Raw genomic sequence first — 17,996 nt, forward strand, 5'->3', positions numbered from 1 at the left:
TCAATCCTAATTCTTCTTAATTTGAAGTCAAGATGATTGTTGACTTGCCTTATGTGATTGATGATGATTTCACTAGCTTCATCTTTGGACTTTAGAATATATATCAAGAGACTTTGAGAAATCTCTACAATTACTAGGAAATATCTTTTCCTTGAGACGGACAAAACATGACTGGTCCAAACAATCCATGGAACAATGCAAAGGTCTTCAATGTTGAATCAAGCTTACTTTCGAATGATGCTTAATTGCTTTCCTTCTGGCAGGCATACACAACTACATCCTCAGTAAACTCCACTTGAGGAAACCTCTGACCAATTTTTCTTGCTAGCTCATTCATGGTTTTGAAGTTTAGATGGGATAGCTTCTTGTGGATAGCCATTTCATCTTGACTTGCTTTACTGAGAAGACAAGTTATTGATTCTGTATTTGATGAGTTGAAATCAGCTAGGTCCACTTTCCTTTTCTCACTCCAGTTAGAACCACTTTGTTGCTTTATTGGTCACAACAGAGGCTTCTGAATTGAAGGTGATGAGTTGCCCCTATCACAAAGCTGGTTGATACTCAAAAATTATGCTTGAGTCCATCCATTAGGGCAACCTCTTCAATGATGACATTATCCTTTGAAATCAAGCATATCCAACAATAAACCCTTGATGTCATCTCCAAAAGTGATACTTGGGCCAGCTCTTTCCTTGAACTCAGTGAGTAGGGTAGAATCTTCAGTCATGTGTTTGAGCAACCACTGTCTAGATACCAAAGATCTTTCTATTTTTCTGCACACATCAAAACCAAATCAAGTGAGTTTGGTACCCAAGTTTCCTTGGGTCCTGCCTTGTTAGCCTTTTTCTTTGGTTTCTTAGGTTTGACTCATTTGATATAGGGATTCTAGATTCATCCTTAGTCATTTGAGTTGGACCTTTGAAAAGTCATTAAAATAGAATATCATGCACATTTTGGTTTACATGAAAATGCATGCTATTGTAAACCATGTTATTCTAGTAATGTAAGTCATATGTCATAGGCCTATTTGTATATTCGAGGATTCAACTCAACTCAAATAAGAATGTATAAGTAATAGTGGATCGACCGTCAGAGAGATCTCGCAAAGTATATCTGTCAAAGATCAGAAACAAGGTTCATCTACAGACTTGAGAGTTAATTCATGGAAGAAGTTCAAGAAGTTGATCATGCCTCAATGATATAAATCAAGATCGTGGATTTAATCAAGTGACAGAGATCTCGTCAGAGTATCATTAATTCAAGGATTAATCTGAAGAAAATCAAAGTGTCAAAGTCAAGACATGAAGAAACGTCACGGAAGTTAGTCACTCATGAACCAGACAGTACATCGAGTGTCAACATTGAAGTGGTGGAATTGATTCATAATTTTCAGTGATTTTCAGAAGATTTGCAGAAGGATGGGTGATGTTGAAGACTAGAATAATTCTCTATTAATTAATTAAGTCATCTAATTAATTAAGAAAATAAATTATATCTGCTAAGAATAATTTATTTATTAATTGAATTAATTGATTAATTAATTCTGAATTAATTTTAGGAATTTTCAGAATTTAAATTGGATTAAATTCATTTAAATCAGCAAGTCAACTGATTGTATAGTATGACATCGGTATGACAATCATAGTCATACCGAAAGTCATGCTAGTACAAACAATAGTCTCACCGAAAGTTACACTGGGAGGAGGATTGTCTTGCTAGTTCTTCTGATGTGTCTTGCTAGTTCATTCTGATGTCTTGCTAGTTCATTTGATTGTCATACCGAAAGTCTTGCTGAGCTCAGGATTGTCATTCCAGTTCAATTCAATTCTGTTGAATGAATTAAAAAGAAACAGAAGCAGCAGAAAGCATAATCATCCAATACACAAGTCAAAACAAGAACAGAGCAGAAAAGAAAAAGAAGACAAATATTTCATCCTTCATCTGCAAACTTCAAGATTAAATTTCTAGATTGTAAAGTTAAATTCAATCAACTAGAAATCTTTATCTTGTCTGTGTAACAATCTAGCGGATCAAAATCCCTAGAACTTAATCTCAAATTGCGTTTAGCATTTGAATCTTTTTATTACAAAAATAGAAAAAGTTCATGACGAATTTATTCTAGATTTCACTATACCATAAATGGCCTACAGCAACACCAAGAAAATGTTACAACAGGCCCAAAAAAGTGTTACCACAGCCAGAAAAAGGCCTAAGGTAACATAAAAATTAAGTTGCTTTTTTTCGAGTTACCTTTGGCCCCTAAGGTAACATTACTTTTGCCCTGCTGTAACATTCACTTTTATGTTACAATAGCTGTCAAAGGTAACATTAATCTATGTCTATAGTATCACAATATGTATGTTACCTTTGGACTCAGAATTTCAAAAAAAAATGGGGCCCACATGTAGGGCCCACTGGTGGGCCCCATTTTGGGGCCCTATTTGTTTGCAAAGGTAACATACATAATGTGATACTATAGACATAATTTAATGTTACCTTTGATGCATATTGTAACAGTAATGTTTTGTATTATACCAATTTCTTTGTAACATTTTTAGTACCTAATGTAACATATTTTTCAAAAAAAAAATTGACAGGAATGGTTTGTAAATTCAACATGCCATAAAATCTGTTTTTCATCCAAGTCAACCAAATAAACAATTTCAACCAAACTCCATATCAGTTTTCACAAACCCCCACCAAATACTGCGGTTTCACACAATTCACCAACTCCACATACTCCACATACTCCAAAGAACAATTACTTAGTCTAGGACGATAAATAAACATCCAAAAGCTAGTACGATAACACTTGTTACTAGTACGCAAAATAAGATATGTAAAAAGGTGCACATCTGAAATCTAAAGTCCAGAGCCTCCGGTAACTGGTGTGAGGTAATTGTCATTATCGCTGGTTGTGCTGAAATCTTGATGGTTGATTGTGATGCCTGGATTTGCGTCGGCTATTTTCTTAAGTAACCAGGCCATATTCTCCTGCACCTTCTTGTTGACTTGCATATCCACTTCTTCTTGTACCTTCTTTGTCATCGATGCCTCGACTTCACTCACCAGAGTCTGCTTTATCTTTCCTGCCAACTCCTGTACATAAGTATTTGTCGAACCAGCAGTACTGGAGTAACCTTTTGCAGCATCAGGACATCTTCCATGGAGCCAAGATGGCCCATGTTTTTTTCCATCAGAGAGTAGTTCCTCGTTGGGATCTTCGCTCGTACTGATTTTTTCCTTAATCTTTTTCTACATACCAGAAAAACAAACGAACACTTGGTCACACAATAATTTAAATGCTTCACTAACTAATTTCAAAATAACCGAATAATTTAATCCAATTAAATTCACAATTAGTAATCATTAAATAAAAATGCATGCAGGTACATAAATAAAACTTCTAAACACCAAATAAATCATAAAACACAACTAATTAACCATCTTGCGACATTAATGGATATTCAGAAGCACTAAGATTAATAAAAACACTTACAATCTTGTTTTTTATTTCTTCAGTGTTGGTCTTATACTCACGACCATCAGTACGCTCACGAGTCTCAACAAAAACCTCTGCTTCAGGTGGTGGACGCTGATTCTTTGCCTTTTTTTTCTGACAAAAATGAACAAGTTAGCCAAAAGAAATATAGAAATTAATTTCTAGATATATAGTAATATATGTAACCAGAAGGCTGTCCACATTCATATATTTGCGTAACAACTAGCTTATTGAGGTTAATATGCGTAATTGAGATTCTGGCCATACCATATTGTTTCGAATTTGTGCGAAAGTCTTTGGACCAGTAGTGTGTGTGTCTGTATACTGACATCGACTTCTTGCGTTTGTCGCTGCTCTTTTCTACAAAAATGTGAAATAACTTTATGTCACTTAGATCAAATATAAATACATAATTAAATATGAAAGTGCAAGGGGAATTAGAAAACCTTAATGCTTTCATCATTCCAGTACTCCAGCAACATCTTGAAACTCTCAAGGGGAATATCAGTTGGCCTATTTTCCATCCGTTCTTCATCAGTTTCAAATGCTTTATAATGCGCCTTCTTAATTCGGCTCTTACGTGTCTTCCAAGATGACTGAATGGTTTTCAACACCCATGTTTCACATTCATCAGGTATAATGTATCTTTGCTGGAAAAAGTCAACAAAATAAAGAACACAAGTACAGTTAATCAAAGGTAATGTTGCAGAAAAATAAATCACGATAATTAAACAATGTATGTGATACCTTGACATAATTCCACAGTGTATTTTTCAAAGTTTTCGGAACATCACGCCAAGAAACATAGGTAAATGACACGCATCGCTTTGCGAGTGTCCCCAAGAAGTTACTAAGTTCAGAAATTACTTTGTCCTCATCTGAAACGGGCTGGAACCTTTCATTCATCTGAAGGACAACTCGATGGTCCATATTTCTGGTATGAACCCTATCCATCCTCATCGGTCCTCTCAGCCTTATAGGAACTTCAACTACATATGAGCAAAAATTACTTGCACGAAAATCAAACAAAGTAGGAATATTATAATAAATTTGATTATATTTATGGGTGTTTTTCTAATATGTCGTATTTCAAAGATTGGTCTATAAAGATGTCTTATTTTTAGTTTTTATTTTTTTAATGGGTGTCTTTATAATAAGCAGCCCTTATTTTTAAAATGATAAATATAGATAACGCATACCTTGGATTCTGGACACTCTAAAGGACCTACTGTCATAAAGAATACATTAATTCTCATGGGGGTTGTGTTTTAATAATTATATAAAAACACAAATAACAATTAACAGCATTATAGATTACATATGCTAATTAAATTTGTGCAAGAAGTTTTACATCTATCACATAATTAACCATGGTTAACTTCACAATTTCATTAACTTAAATGACATAAATAACCTTATGCCAATTAACCTCAATTATAAGTAATTTACTAAACTGATGCAAATTAATCAATTATGGAAAATATATGAATGTGGGTAGCCTCAAAGTGAGTATTCTTTAAGGGGCCTTAAAGGAATAATTCCTTTATAAATAATCAGTTTATGTAATCATAAATAAAGGAAAGAAGATACCTGCTTCCTCCTCTTCTTCAATATCCGGAAAAACATTTTCTTCAACAACATTTTTTGTAGCAGTCTTTGTAGTTGCAGTTGTACTTGGAGAAATTTTCGATTTCGCTGCAGCTGCTTCCTTTTGGCGCTTTCGCATAGCCCAAAAAGCCTCCATTGAACCATTTGCTTCAATTGACGGTAGCTGAATCAGAGGTCCTGCAGGTTCCATATGTGATAATGACTGATTTTCCTTCTCAGTAGCATCCTCGGTTCCTTCCTTCTGTGATATAACAGTATTGGCTCGTGACCGTGTTGTTGGTCCACGTCCAATAAGCACCTTGCTTTTCTCAGTTTTCCCTCTCTGAAACATAAATCATGTAAAACTCCATGTTTGTGTATATATGAATTACAACTATCAACCCCGATGAAACATTTGGGGAAGAATTTAGAAAATGTGAAAATGATAGCTTTATGACATTTATGACATACCTTTTCAGTTCCTGATCCACCATCCTTACTAGCAGCCTTTCTTTGAGTTCCCGATCCACCATCCTCAAGATCCACAGCTGGATCATATTCCTCATCGCTCCCCTCTTGCACATGCTTCTTTTTTTGGATTTATCTTTTAAGATTGAGTTTCTCACTTCAGAAGAGAGTGTAGGAAGATTGAGGGCAAAAAATACTTCATTGTTCCTCTTTACTGTGACAGCTCTCAGTTTTTCATACTCCGTTAGAGGAGGTGGAGGGGGTAGTTTCTGCAATTTCACATAAATTCATGTTAATATAGGTATGACGGAATTACTGGATTAATAAAGGGGTTACATACATGTACTTACATGTACTTAAACAACAATAATCTAACAAGAAAATTATAGGTATTACTGAATTATATGCTAACCTCCAGTTCATTTTCTCCCATACGCTCATCTTCATGAGTATCATGTAAACTCAACTTCCTCCTAACACTTGGAGGAGTTTCACAATCATCACCATCAGTGATTTCCTGCACTCTAGAAAGCCGTGGTGACTTCCGAGTACCCTCTAGGGGAAAGTTCTTTGAGTTCCTCTTCCCAGCCTTATCAACTTGGTTTGCCTTCTTATTCATCTTCTGTTGCTGTAGTTGATGAGTGGTTACAAACTGCCGCTTGACTTGCTTTTTAGCTATAAAGACATAAAAACAATAATTATGAGTTTGAATAAAATCTAAATATAGTAACACCTATATATTTCTGATGCCCCTACAATTAAGGTATATTTCTGAAATGAAATTAATATATTACCTGCTAAGATATCCTTTCTTGGCCGTATTATTACAAATGGCTGCATCTGATCCATTGGTTCGATAGTGCTATCAACGACATTGTCAAGATAAAAATCAACATTTTCACCGTCTGCAGCTCCTGCAGTTAATGAACACAAGTCCACATCATTGGACACCAACTGCCACCCCCCCTGCTTATCACCTTTTCTCATATAAATCCCTCCAATTTCTGAATATTCAAGGTCATCCTTGACATAATCCATCAATACAGGGTACGAAAACCTATCTACTTCGACATTCGTTATAATCAGTTCTTTACCACCGACATACCGTGTAGGCTGAAACTCACCCTGGTGGTACAACCTGAGATTTATGTATGCCATCCTACAAAAAATTGAGAAAGTATAATTAGATGAAATCATTAAAATAATCTGAGACATGGCACTTAAATAAAAAACACTTAAAAATAAACACTTAAAAGAAACATTAAAAGAGCAGTATGCAAGTAAATAAATTTAATAATGCTCTAAATTAAGAAGCGATCGCATAAAGAGCAGGGCAGATTTAAAACTAACAGAACATTATATTAAGAACAAGTTAATTAATTAAAAGAAAATACATTAAAACATGATAAATTAGGCAATTAAGAAGTCACTTCATTAACAGTTGATACATCAGAAACTAGGCCCTTGATAGTTACATATTTCGAATTACAAATTTAAGTAGTTTCTTCGTTTGTTCTAGCCTTGATGGGGACTTGTCGTGTTGGGACATCATCTCTGCACCAGTTAATATCCGTGTCTGTTTCTAGAGGAACACTAGTGTGTAAATCATGTAAAACTGGATCCCCGGCTTCTTCATTTGCATTTTCAGCTTCGACATCGCACCAATCCCTTGGCAATTTCTTTATAACATTATACATCATCTTTTCAGTAGGATCTTCTACGTAGAAGACTTGCTGCACCTGTGAAGCTAGCACATATGGATCAGACTTCTGACATAATCTGTTAAAATTAACTCGAGTTAAACCATATAGATCTTTCTCTTCCTTATACCAACAACACTTGAACACCACTACAGAAAATTCTCCCCAATAATCAACTTCAAAAATCTCTTCAATTGCTCCGTAGTAATTGACATCGCCGACCAGTGGATTTTGATCTTTTGAACTAGCAAAGCTAGTAGTCAAAGCAGTTAGAAATACCTTACTATTTTGGGTTGTACATTTAGCATCTCGGTACTTTGTATGGAATCGATATCCGTTAAGTACATAACCACTATACTTCTTCGCTGATTGATTAGGGCCCATTGCAAGCACTTCCAATTCCTTTGAAATGTTATCTTTTTTTCCGACCTCCCCCTTCATCCATTTCCAAAAATCTTCAGAATGTTCTCTCTCACGATTGTATCTTTTTGACTTGGCTTGTCCTTCTATTAAGATTCGATGCTCCCTACAATAATTACCTAGTTAAAAATCAAGACAAAACAGGTTCTAATTCTATAACAGTTAAACACAATTAGTAGCTAGAATCTTACTCGATTAAACTATCAATTTCTTTATTCCCGCAGTTGAATAGAATATAACGATGAATAGCCATCCATTCAACTTCAACTAAATTCACAGCCTTTCCATCTTTATTTCTGCGTGAACCAATAGGAAATTCTACTTTTTCTGGAAAACTTTCAAATTTTGCAGCCTTGGTAAATTTTGATCCTCCATGGCCACCCAAGAATCTTGAACAAAATATCAAGCATTCTTCGGCCAGGTAACCCTCGGCGATACATCCCTCTGGTTTAGATCTATTCCGCACATAAGATTTCAATTTATTTAAATAGCGCTCAATTGGCCACATGCTTCGAACATGGGCCGGTCCACCAAATACAATTTCTTGGCACAAGTGAATCAAAAGGTGGACCATCACATCAAAAAAAGCCTGAATGAATATAGTCTCAAATTGACAAATAATTTCAATTATTTCTGTTTGCAGCCTCTTAAGATCACTTAAGTCGATGACTTTACTCCAAATACCTCTTAAGAAGGCCCCTAATCTGATAAAAGGGACTGCAACCTCCGGTTTCAAAGATTTCTTCACTGCAAATTGTAATAAGTAGTGCATGAAAAAGTGAGCATCATGACTCTTATAGCCAGATACCTTTCTCTCCTTCATGTGCACACACCGGCTGATATTAGAGGCACTTCCATATGGGAATTTAGCATTTTTAAGGACAGAGCAGAATAAATCTTTCTCTTCATTTGTCATGTCGAATATCGCAGCCCTTATTTCAAGGTGTTTCCCGTCACTTGATAGAACAGGATGGAGGACCTTTCTGATGCCAAGTTCTTGCAAATCTAGGCGAGCTGCTATATGGTCTTTTGTTTTTCCAGCAATATTGAGCAATGTGCCAAGTACTTTATCACACACATTCTTCTCGATGTGCATAACATCAAGGTTATGTCGAGAAACATTGTGCTTCCAGTAAGGCAGATCAAAGAATATTAATTTTTTCTTGAAAGGCGAATTCGACTTAATCTTATTTTTTTGGCGCTTTCTTTTCTTCTCTGGTTTCTTCCCCCCAAAATGATTTACAAATCCTGCCAATAATTCTTCAATGTCTGTTCCAGTTAGAACCTCTGGACAACCTCTCAATTCAATTTGACCATTAAATTTTCTTTTATCAAGCCTCCATGGGTGTTCGGGATGGAGAAATCTCCTATGGTCCATGTAACACATTTTCCGACTATGTTTTAGGTACATAGAGGATGTTTCATAATTGCAAACTGGACAAGCTAGTCTTCCTTTTGTGCTCCATCCAGATAGCATTGCTAGCCCGGGAAAATCACTGATTGTCCAAAGTAAAGAAGCGCGCAAGTTGAAAGTATGGTCAGTAAGGGCATCATAAGTCTCAATGCCTACTTCCCACAGCTCATTCAGTTCAGCAATTAAAGGTTGCATGAAGACATCTATATTATTCTTCGGAGACTCGGGACCAGATATGAGTGTCGAGAGAATTAGATTCTCTTGCTTCATACACAGCCAGGGGGGAATGTTGTAGTTAACCAAAATAATTGGCCAAATACTATGACTTATGTTCATAGTACGAAAAGGATTGAAACCATCAGCGGTTAGGCCCAATCTGATGTTTCTGTTCTCGGATGAAAATTGAGGATAACGAGCATCCAATGCCTTCCAAGCCTCTGCATCAGCGGGATGTCGAAGTTTGCCGTCCTTTTTTCGACCTTTTGCATGCCATAACATCAGTTCTGATAACTCTTTGCTCATAAACATGCGTTGCAACCTTTTTTTGAGTGGAAAGTAGCGCATCACGTTTGCCGGGACCTTGTGAATTAACTTCTTCCCATTATTGTCCACGGCGCCTTTTTTTTCCACTACGACCCACCTTGAAGCACCGCAAGTTTTACAATTTTCTTCTTTTTCATTTTCAGCCCAAAACAGCATACAATTATTGGGGCAGGCGTGTATCCTTTGATAATCGAGCCCTAAATCTTTAATAACATTCTTTGCCGCATTAAAAGACAAAGGAATGTGTGCTTCTGGAAAAGCATCTTTTATCAGCTCTAATAAATCCCCGAAACCCGACTCCGAAATCCCATGAATGCACTTTAAAGAGTACAGCCTAATGATAAAACTTAAGCGGGAAAATTTTTTGCAGCCCGGATATAAGGGCTGCTTTCCTTCTTCAAGATGGCCATAAAATTTTTTGGCATCATCATTCGGTCCAGTAGTATCATTAGTACGATGGAACATCTCGTCCAAATTATCTCCGAAGGTAAAGGAATCTTCAAAACCCATATTTTCTGCCCGTTCAATATCTATCCTATGATCTTTGCTCGAAACCTCACAAATCCAATTCGCATACAATGGACAAGGGCCATGACAAATAAGATGATCATAAATAAGATCTTGAGTATGCCACTTGCCATTTCTACAATTCTTGCAAGGGCACAACATTTCATCGCCTACGGAAAATTTGGGAAATGCATTTTCTAAAAAATCCTTTATCCCCTTAATGTAAGGTGTACTGTATTTTGGAAGGGTTATCCATTGACTTAGATCATCGTCCATCACTACAGAAAACAGGACAATAATGTTATATTCCTAAAAGAAAACAACGTAGTCGTGAAACCATACACCCATATTGGTTATACGTTCTAACAACACAACGCAGCCGTGAAGCCCTAAGCAGACCGAGGTAATATTTTATGTTCTCATTTTCATTGGTTGTACATACTAATAACGGCACAACCGTGAAACCCTAAACCCATATTAGATATGCGTACTAATAACAACGCAGAAGTGAAATCCTAAACCAATATTATAGATTATATGTATTAATAACAACACAGCATAACAACGCAGCCCTGAAATCGTAAATCCATATTAGATTATACGTATCGAATCCATGTTATATGACCATGAATATACATGTGCATACACCCATTTCCGTATTATCCCACTCCTCCTACCTACCGAACTGTGACAGTTGATGTTAACAAAAATTTAAATACTCGTAAAGGGTTGAAACTCTCAGGAATAAAGGTCAAATTAACATAAATGTAAATACTCATAAACAATTGCATTATAGATACAACAGATATCTACTTACACAATCAATTATATCCACTTGACTATGATGATTTACATGTAAGTTATAACTAAAGCCTAACATGAAAATCAACCGGATAAAAAGCAAATATCGAGAAACAAATTTAATACAAAAATCACACTTACAGATCTACAAAAATAAAAAACCCCAATTCCAATTAAAATTACACAAAAACATGCATGTAACATACATATACATGTATAAAATACACAAAAACACGCATGTAACAAATTAGAGAAGAAACTAACAGAAATAGAGGGGGCGAGAGAGAGAGAGAGAGAGATAGAGAGAGAGAGATACACAAAATCAGAGAGAGCGAGAGCGAGAGAGAGAGAAAGAGAGAGAGAGAGAGAGAGATGTAGTACCTTAATGTTGAACCGCAAGCTGATTTGAAACCCCAATTAGAAACCCTAGCTCCAATCTGTGACCCGCTTCTCCAAAATGTGACCAGCTTCGCCAAAATGTTACCCCCGATTAGAAACCCTAGCTCGAGAGAGGAATGAAAGAGAATAGCTACTGGGAGAGAGAGAATGAGAGAGAGAGTGAGAGAATGAGGGAGAATGAAATTAGAGGGAGAAGTTAATTTGTCTGAAATTTTAGCGCTTCTCCAAAAAATTTGAGCCCGCCTGAAAAAGCCCAGCTAATTTCATCTCTTTTTTTAAAAAAATTAAGTTTTAATTGTCTTTAAATTTTTTATTGATAAAAATTTATCAATTATTAATTAATACAGTTTATAAATTTTTTAACAAAAAATATTTTATCAATCTTAACTAATATTAATATTTTTGCTTAATTATATTATAAAAATTGATTAATTTTCATGTCAAATAATTATATATATTTAATTGTTTGTAAAATATACTACTTTTTTATCCAATAATACCCTATTGTAACATAAATTGTCACATGTTACTCGTATGTAACACTTTGAAGCTATAGTAACATGTTTTAAAGGCTATGGTAACATCAAAAATACTACGTTGCGGTAGGCTAAGATGAGCATACCTAAGGTAACATAATTTTGTAACATGCATGATTAAACCATTGCGATAGGCCATCTATGGTGTAGTGACTTAACAATTAACTCACAGAATAGATACTGGACACACATATTAATTATTTAATAGTAAAAATAATTACACGTTATATCCCGGATATTACATCTATTGACAGTCTTCTTGTAGTGCCGTCAGTTACAAGATGGAGTTAGACGGACATTGAAAGGGAAGGGGATAACATTTTTTTGGTTATTATTCCATGTCCCGAGGGGATAACATTTTTTTGGTTATTATTCCATGTCCCGCGGTCGCCTCATAACTACTTTACGAGCCTTCGGCTATTAGACCTGATACATTGGGCCACCAGCACTAACAACTTCAAAATTTGTAAAACTCAAATTTTAAGTTTTACTGAATACTATATATAAAGTTTCACATGAGTTAAGCATATTAAAAAAAATGAAATCGATATTTGTACAACCATAAATTTGAAAACAAATATCTTACTCCTTTCTCATAGATTTTAAAAAGAAAGGAAAATAAATGAAGGGTAAGTATAATATTTTAATTTTTACTCATAATTAATCGTACTCCCGAATTTTTAAAAAGGAGGGCAAATTTGGGATATTTTCGCCACATAATTTTCATTACAAAAATCTAATAAAACTACTTTAATTACTTATAATTTACTTCCTTTCTAACTAAAAACTCACTAGTAAAGCCTTAACTCGAGAGATTGTTACCTCGTGACTCGCAAGATAGTTCATGTAGTAAAAATTTTAGTTTTTTTCGGATGTATATTTGTACAACTCATGCACATTTCGGTGTTCTGTAATGCTGATTCAAATTTTAAAACAGACCAAACTAAAATATTTTGAGGAGGAGATTTCAACTAGGTACAACTTTAGGTTAAATTTTTAAACGAACTCTTGCCAATCTCAACTTATTATTAGGAAATAGTCATTTAAAGAACTACTGCCAAACATGCCCTTAGTTCGAAGCGAAGGAGAAGAATTCGAAGAAGGGAGAAGAGGGGGAGGATAGAATATTCTGAAGAGATGCTTGTGGATGAGCTTTAAAATCACAAAAGCGTGAAACGTGTATCATAAGTATATTTTCCACCGCACAGCACTACTTACATTAACAGGTACATCCAAAACATACACGACGGGGACTTGTACAAAGATTCTAAACTACAGTACAGGTCCCTTCGTTGCCCCCAAAAGCTACTACTATTTCATGCTCTCCCATTGTTAATTTGTTATTCATTGCTATAATTTTCTTGAGGTTTTTTGGAGATTTTTTTTTAAAAAACTTATAACAAATCTAATATCCCATATAGTTTTTGCACCCTTTCGCATGTAGGGGCTGCAATTCGAGTCATGCTGAGTTAAATCTATTAATATACGAGTTTTAGTTCGAGTTATTTTTATAATGGAGTTGAACCTCTATTTCAAATTAAGTAGTTTCAAATATTTAACCAAACTCGATTTATTTATGGACAAGCTGAGTCGAGTTTGCTCTGAGTTATAGGAGCCGAGTCGAGTCGTGAGCTCAATAATTAAAATTTAATTAAAATTTGATTTTAAAAATTATAATACTAATTTTAAAATAACTTAAATGAAAATTTTAAACGAGTTAAATCCAAAAAGAATTTTGAATTCGAGTCGAATTCGTTATATACTCGGTTTGACTCGTTTAACTAAATAAACTCGAATTCGTGTTTGATTTGGCTCATACAGGAACTCCAACAGAGCCGACTTAACCGATTTCGAGTTTAAATGGCGGGTCCGTCCTTAATCGAGTTTGATACATACCTGGATCTTTATCCGACAACATATTTTATAATGAAAATTATATTGTTTATTTTTAAGATATAATGAAAGGATAATAATGTTTCACAAAATATATATTATTAAACTATTAGTAGACCGTATAAGTTAAAGCATTACTAGCTGGTTGCCAAATCTTACGTGATATTGCCCATCAAAATTATCAAAACTTGGCAAATTTAAAAAATAGTTAAAATACATGTATGAGTGCTAAAAATTGATATTGATAATACTTCTTTAGTTTATGTATTATTTGCAATTTAATTTTGGGATCATGTAGACAATTTTTGAAGATGGGTACTATTGGAGAAAAATATTGTCAAGTTGATATGAAATTGAGTAAAAAAAATATTATGTCCTCCGCTACCCAATTCTTTATTGGATTTGAGTACATAGTTTAAGAAAAAATGTAAATTAATAGTAAGAAGTAAGGAAAATGAGTAAAGTGGTGGATCCAATTAATTTTTAATGTATAAAGTGGGTATAATATAGGAAAATAGTGGATGCGATTAATTTTCATATTATAAAAGTTCACTATTTTAAAAAAAAAATTGGAATATAAAAAAATGATAAGGACGGCTAATTTTTTTTGTAAAGAAATGAGTAGAAGGAACCGAGTAATATATATGATGATGTGGCAAGATCGACAACTATTTTAACAATCTCTTCTCGAAGTTGCTATTATAAGCTAATGTTTAGTTTGTTAGTCCAAATAAAATATTTTTAATAGATAAAATTTGATTAATGTAATCAGGGTCCTCAATTTTTTCATGTTAACCTTTTTGAATAAAAGTATAAGATCAAAATTTTTATTTACAAAAAAAAAATTTGAAAAAAAAAATTTAAACTTTATGGTCAAATCTCCTAAACATGTATGTCAGAACATCAAACGTCATATATTAAAAAAATAGGGAAGTAATGTTTAGTCTGTTGGTCCAAATAGATATGTTTAATTTTCTAAAAAACAGATAAAAATTTGAATAATGTAATGAGGGTCCTCAATTTTTTCATGTTAACCTTTTGGGATGCGCGGAGATGAAGCATCTATCTTAAGATTCTGGTGGCCTTGAGCTTCCTGCGTTCACAAACGGGCGAAACGTCCTCGGGATTCCACAAACCAAACGCAACCCACCCTGTTAACCTAACCTAACCTAACGTTGTAATGAAAACCTATAATGACATATGGCCCCACCCCTGTATCTACTGGAGGACATATATATATAAATATCGATCTTATCTAAATTATAAATGGCCCACGTCATTGCCAGCTAAACCCAACGGAATATTCAACCCCAAATGCCTAATCTCGCTCTCTCTCTCTCTCTAACATATCATAGATTTGTTTGTACGCGACGGCCCGACTTCGACCCCCCGCTCTCTATCTCTCGTCTCAACTCCGTCGAACCAAAAATGCCAAAACCAAATTAAATACTTTCAACTGCCATACATACACTTGTACATATAAAAGATCATGTATTTGTACCTAATATTATAATATGAATAATATATCTTGTATTCCAAGTTTATTCCTTTTTACGATTCTAGTAAGATCCTTATATTCTTCTTTTTCTCCGGATCCATCTATGCTTCCTTCAAATCATATTTAATTATATTAATTTCCTTGGGTTGGGGTCCCCTCTTACCAGATACTCCCTCTGTCCCTCCCATTTGTTTACACTTTCCTTTTTGGGATGTCCCTTCCAATTGTTTACATTTCAAAATTTTCCAAAAATAGTAAAGTTTTTATAATATAAAAAGTAACCACATCAACTAATTCTCTCCACTATACCCACTTTATACATATAATATTAATCGGTCCCACTACTTTACTCACTTTTTTAACTTTCCTCCACTAATTTATCATTTTTCTTAAATTCCGTGCCCAACCCAAATGTAAACATTTGGGAGGGACGGAGGGAGTATATATAAACAGGGTCTCCTTTATTATTACAATTACAGACAATCCCATTAACCCAAAACAACAAACTATGATAATCAACACTAACAACTCGGACAAGATGCGAAAATGTCTTGATTACATTGAATCTTTAGAAGAAGAACGTCGCAAGATTCAAGTCTTTCAGCGCGAGCTTCCCCTCTGTCTTGACCTTGTCTCTCAAGGTACTTATAATTTACATGCACCCTATACTTGTGTCTTGACCTTGATTACATTTATTTGATTCTTGATTTTTTTTTTGTTTTTTAATTTCTGTAGCTATTGAGAAATGCAAGAAAGAGTTTTACAGCCAGAGGCATGAATGCAGTGAGCAAACATCAAGTGAAGGCCCAGTTTTGGAAGAATTTATGCCTATAAAAAGAGCTTCTTCTTCTGAGGAAGATGATGAACAACATTCTAAAAAAGCTAAGACTGTTTGTGTTACTAATAGTAACCGCAGTGAAAAATTGTCGAAAAAATCAGACTGGCTTAGATCTGCTCAGCTATGGAATCAAACTCTAGATCCACCCACTACCAAGGAGGTTAACACGATTAATTACCATAAAAATAATGCAAATTTAATTTATTTTGGGATATTTAGGCTAATAAAATTTTGCTACAGGACTCGCCAAGAAAAGTAACAGTGCTTGAGGTAAATAAAAATGGAAATGGTGGTGCTTTTCATCCTTTTAAAAGAGAGGATAAAAGAGTGGTGGTGGAGGCACCGCAGCCTGATGGTGCCGCCAGCTCCACGGCGGAGACTGGTGGTAGTAGTGGTGGATGTAAAGGTGAAGATAAAGAAGATTCACATAGAAAAGCTAGGAGATGTTGGTCCCCTGAATTACATAGGAGGTTCTTGCAAGCTTTACAACAACTTGGTGGTGCTCATGGTACTTCTAACTAACTTAAATAAATTGTAAAATATGAATTTTGGATTGTACGTTTGGAAATTTTAAATTTGTATCTGATTTTTTTTTTAATTATTTGCAGTTGCTACACCAAAGCAGATCAGAGAACTAATGAAGGTTGATGGACTCACTAATGATGAAGTCAAAAGTCATTTGCAGGTTTGTTTCTAAACATGGTAGTTATCACAGTGTTATTCAAGGGGTAATTAGTAGTTAATGCTTTGTTAATCATAGCTTATGACAATTCTGATCCAATCCAACACGAGAAACAGTATATATGAAATGTAACAAAAAAATTTCAAAGTAATTGTTGTGGACCTTGTTCAAGATTCCAATTTTGGCCATATAGATGGAAAAGACCAAAAATTATTGATGCATAAATAATGTTTCATAGCTAGCTATAGTAATATGCATAAATTATTGAAAATTTCCTTCTTACATCCAAAACGATTGTATGTTTTACCGGTTTTACCTTATATTACCATCGTGTTTCTAAATAGAATTTGGTTATGAATCACGGGTGTGCACGTAAACAACCAAACTAGGAACCTCTCTCTTTATCAGTTGTGAATTTTAATTATAAGAATAAGTTAAATAAATCTTGAATCGGATACTTGTGCATTATTTCACTGGCATAAAAATTGAATATGCATGGGTTATTTGGTTGGGGCCTCCGGGTTCGGATCAAATTTCGGACACTTACAAATGTTATTATGGCAGAAATATCGACTGCATACAAGAAGACCGAGCCCTTCAAACAACACCACACAAGCACCTCAGTTTGTGGTGGTGGGAGGAATCTGGGTGCCACCGCCACCAGAATACACAACCACGGCTGCAAGTTCCGGCGAAGCGGGTGCCACTCGATCTTCCCCTCCTAATGGAATATATGCACCCAAAGCTACATTGCCAAATGCTACCAGAGAAGATGCAACAAAAATTCAGAGGCAACATAGTGAAACAAATTATTCTGATAAAAATGGAAGCTACAGCAAAACTATAAGTCGTTCTAATTCACCATCTACTTCATCTTCTACGCACACTACTACAGCTTCACCTGCATATTGATCTTTATAATGAGTAGTGGCAGTGTATAATTTTTTGGTGACAAGTGTTTAGTGAATTACATCCTAGTTGCGAGAATAATCATTTTACATGAAAACTTGAACTAGTGCACAAACTTTGGAGTTTTTACTTTTTTTTGTGTCTAATTCTTTAATTTTTTTTGACTTTAAAGTGATTATTTTTACCCTACGATGCTGAAGAGACATAATAACGTGACAGTAATTATTGTAATCTTTTGCAATCATGTCGATAACCAACAAAATGGTATATTTGGCAAATATGTGCACACCTAGTGTATG

The 17,996-nt window shown here is 34.8% G+C and overlaps 2 protein-coding genes across 2 annotated transcripts; one reads left to right on the forward strand and one right to left on the reverse strand.

The window, feature by feature from the left end:
- Nucleotides 1-7,050: 7,050 nt before the first annotated feature.
- On the reverse strand, nt 7,051-10,793 carry LOC141660866 (uncharacterized). The gene is made up of 4 exons (XM_074467849.1): nt 10,788-10,793; nt 10,584-10,656; nt 7,869-10,419; nt 7,051-7,783 (listed from the first exon to the last, which is right to left on the reverse strand). The coding sequence occupies exons 1-4, from the start codon at nt 10,791-10,793 to the stop codon at nt 7,051-7,053; spliced, it is 3,363 nt and encodes a 1,120-aa protein (XP_074323950.1).
- A 4,915-nt stretch (nt 10,794-15,708) lies between these two features.
- LOC141725038 (transcription factor HHO3-like) lies at nt 15,709-17,794 on the forward strand. The gene is made up of 5 exons (XM_074527412.1): nt 15,709-15,909; nt 16,004-16,266; nt 16,347-16,614; nt 16,715-16,791; nt 17,353-17,794. The coding sequence occupies exons 1-5, from the start codon at nt 15,777-15,779 to the stop codon at nt 17,698-17,700; spliced, it is 1,089 nt and encodes a 362-aa protein (XP_074383513.1). The 5' UTR covers nt 15,709-15,776; the 3' UTR covers nt 17,701-17,794.
- The last annotated feature ends 202 nt before the right edge of the window (nt 17,795-17,996 follow it).

This window comes from Apium graveolens, chromosome 5 (assembly GCF_009905375.1).
Source record: "Apium graveolens cultivar Ventura chromosome 5, ASM990537v1, whole genome shotgun sequence".
Classification (NCBI taxonomy): Eukaryota; Viridiplantae; Streptophyta; class Magnoliopsida; order Apiales; family Apiaceae; genus Apium; species Apium graveolens.

Coding starts and splice junctions, on each gene's coding strand:
- LOC141660866 (XM_074467849.1), bottom strand. Junction 10,420..10,583: donor TCACGGTTGTGCCGTTATTA/GTATGTACAACC, acceptor TGTTTTCTGTAG/TGATGGACGATGATCTAAGT. Junction 7,784..7,868: donor GAAATTGATAGTTTAATCGA/GTAAGATTCTAG, acceptor TAATTATTGTAG/GGAGCATCGAATCTTAATAG.
- LOC141725038 (XM_074527412.1), top strand. CDS start 15,777: ATGATAATCAACACTAACAACTCGGACAAGATGCGAAAATGTCTTGAT. Junction 15,910..16,003: donor TCTTGACCTTGTCTCTCAAG/GTACTTATAATT, acceptor TAATTTCTGTAG/CTATTGAGAAATGCAAGAAA. Junction 16,267..16,346: donor ATCCACCCACTACCAAGGAG/GTTAACACGATT, acceptor ATTTTGCTACAG/GACTCGCCAAGAAAAGTAAC.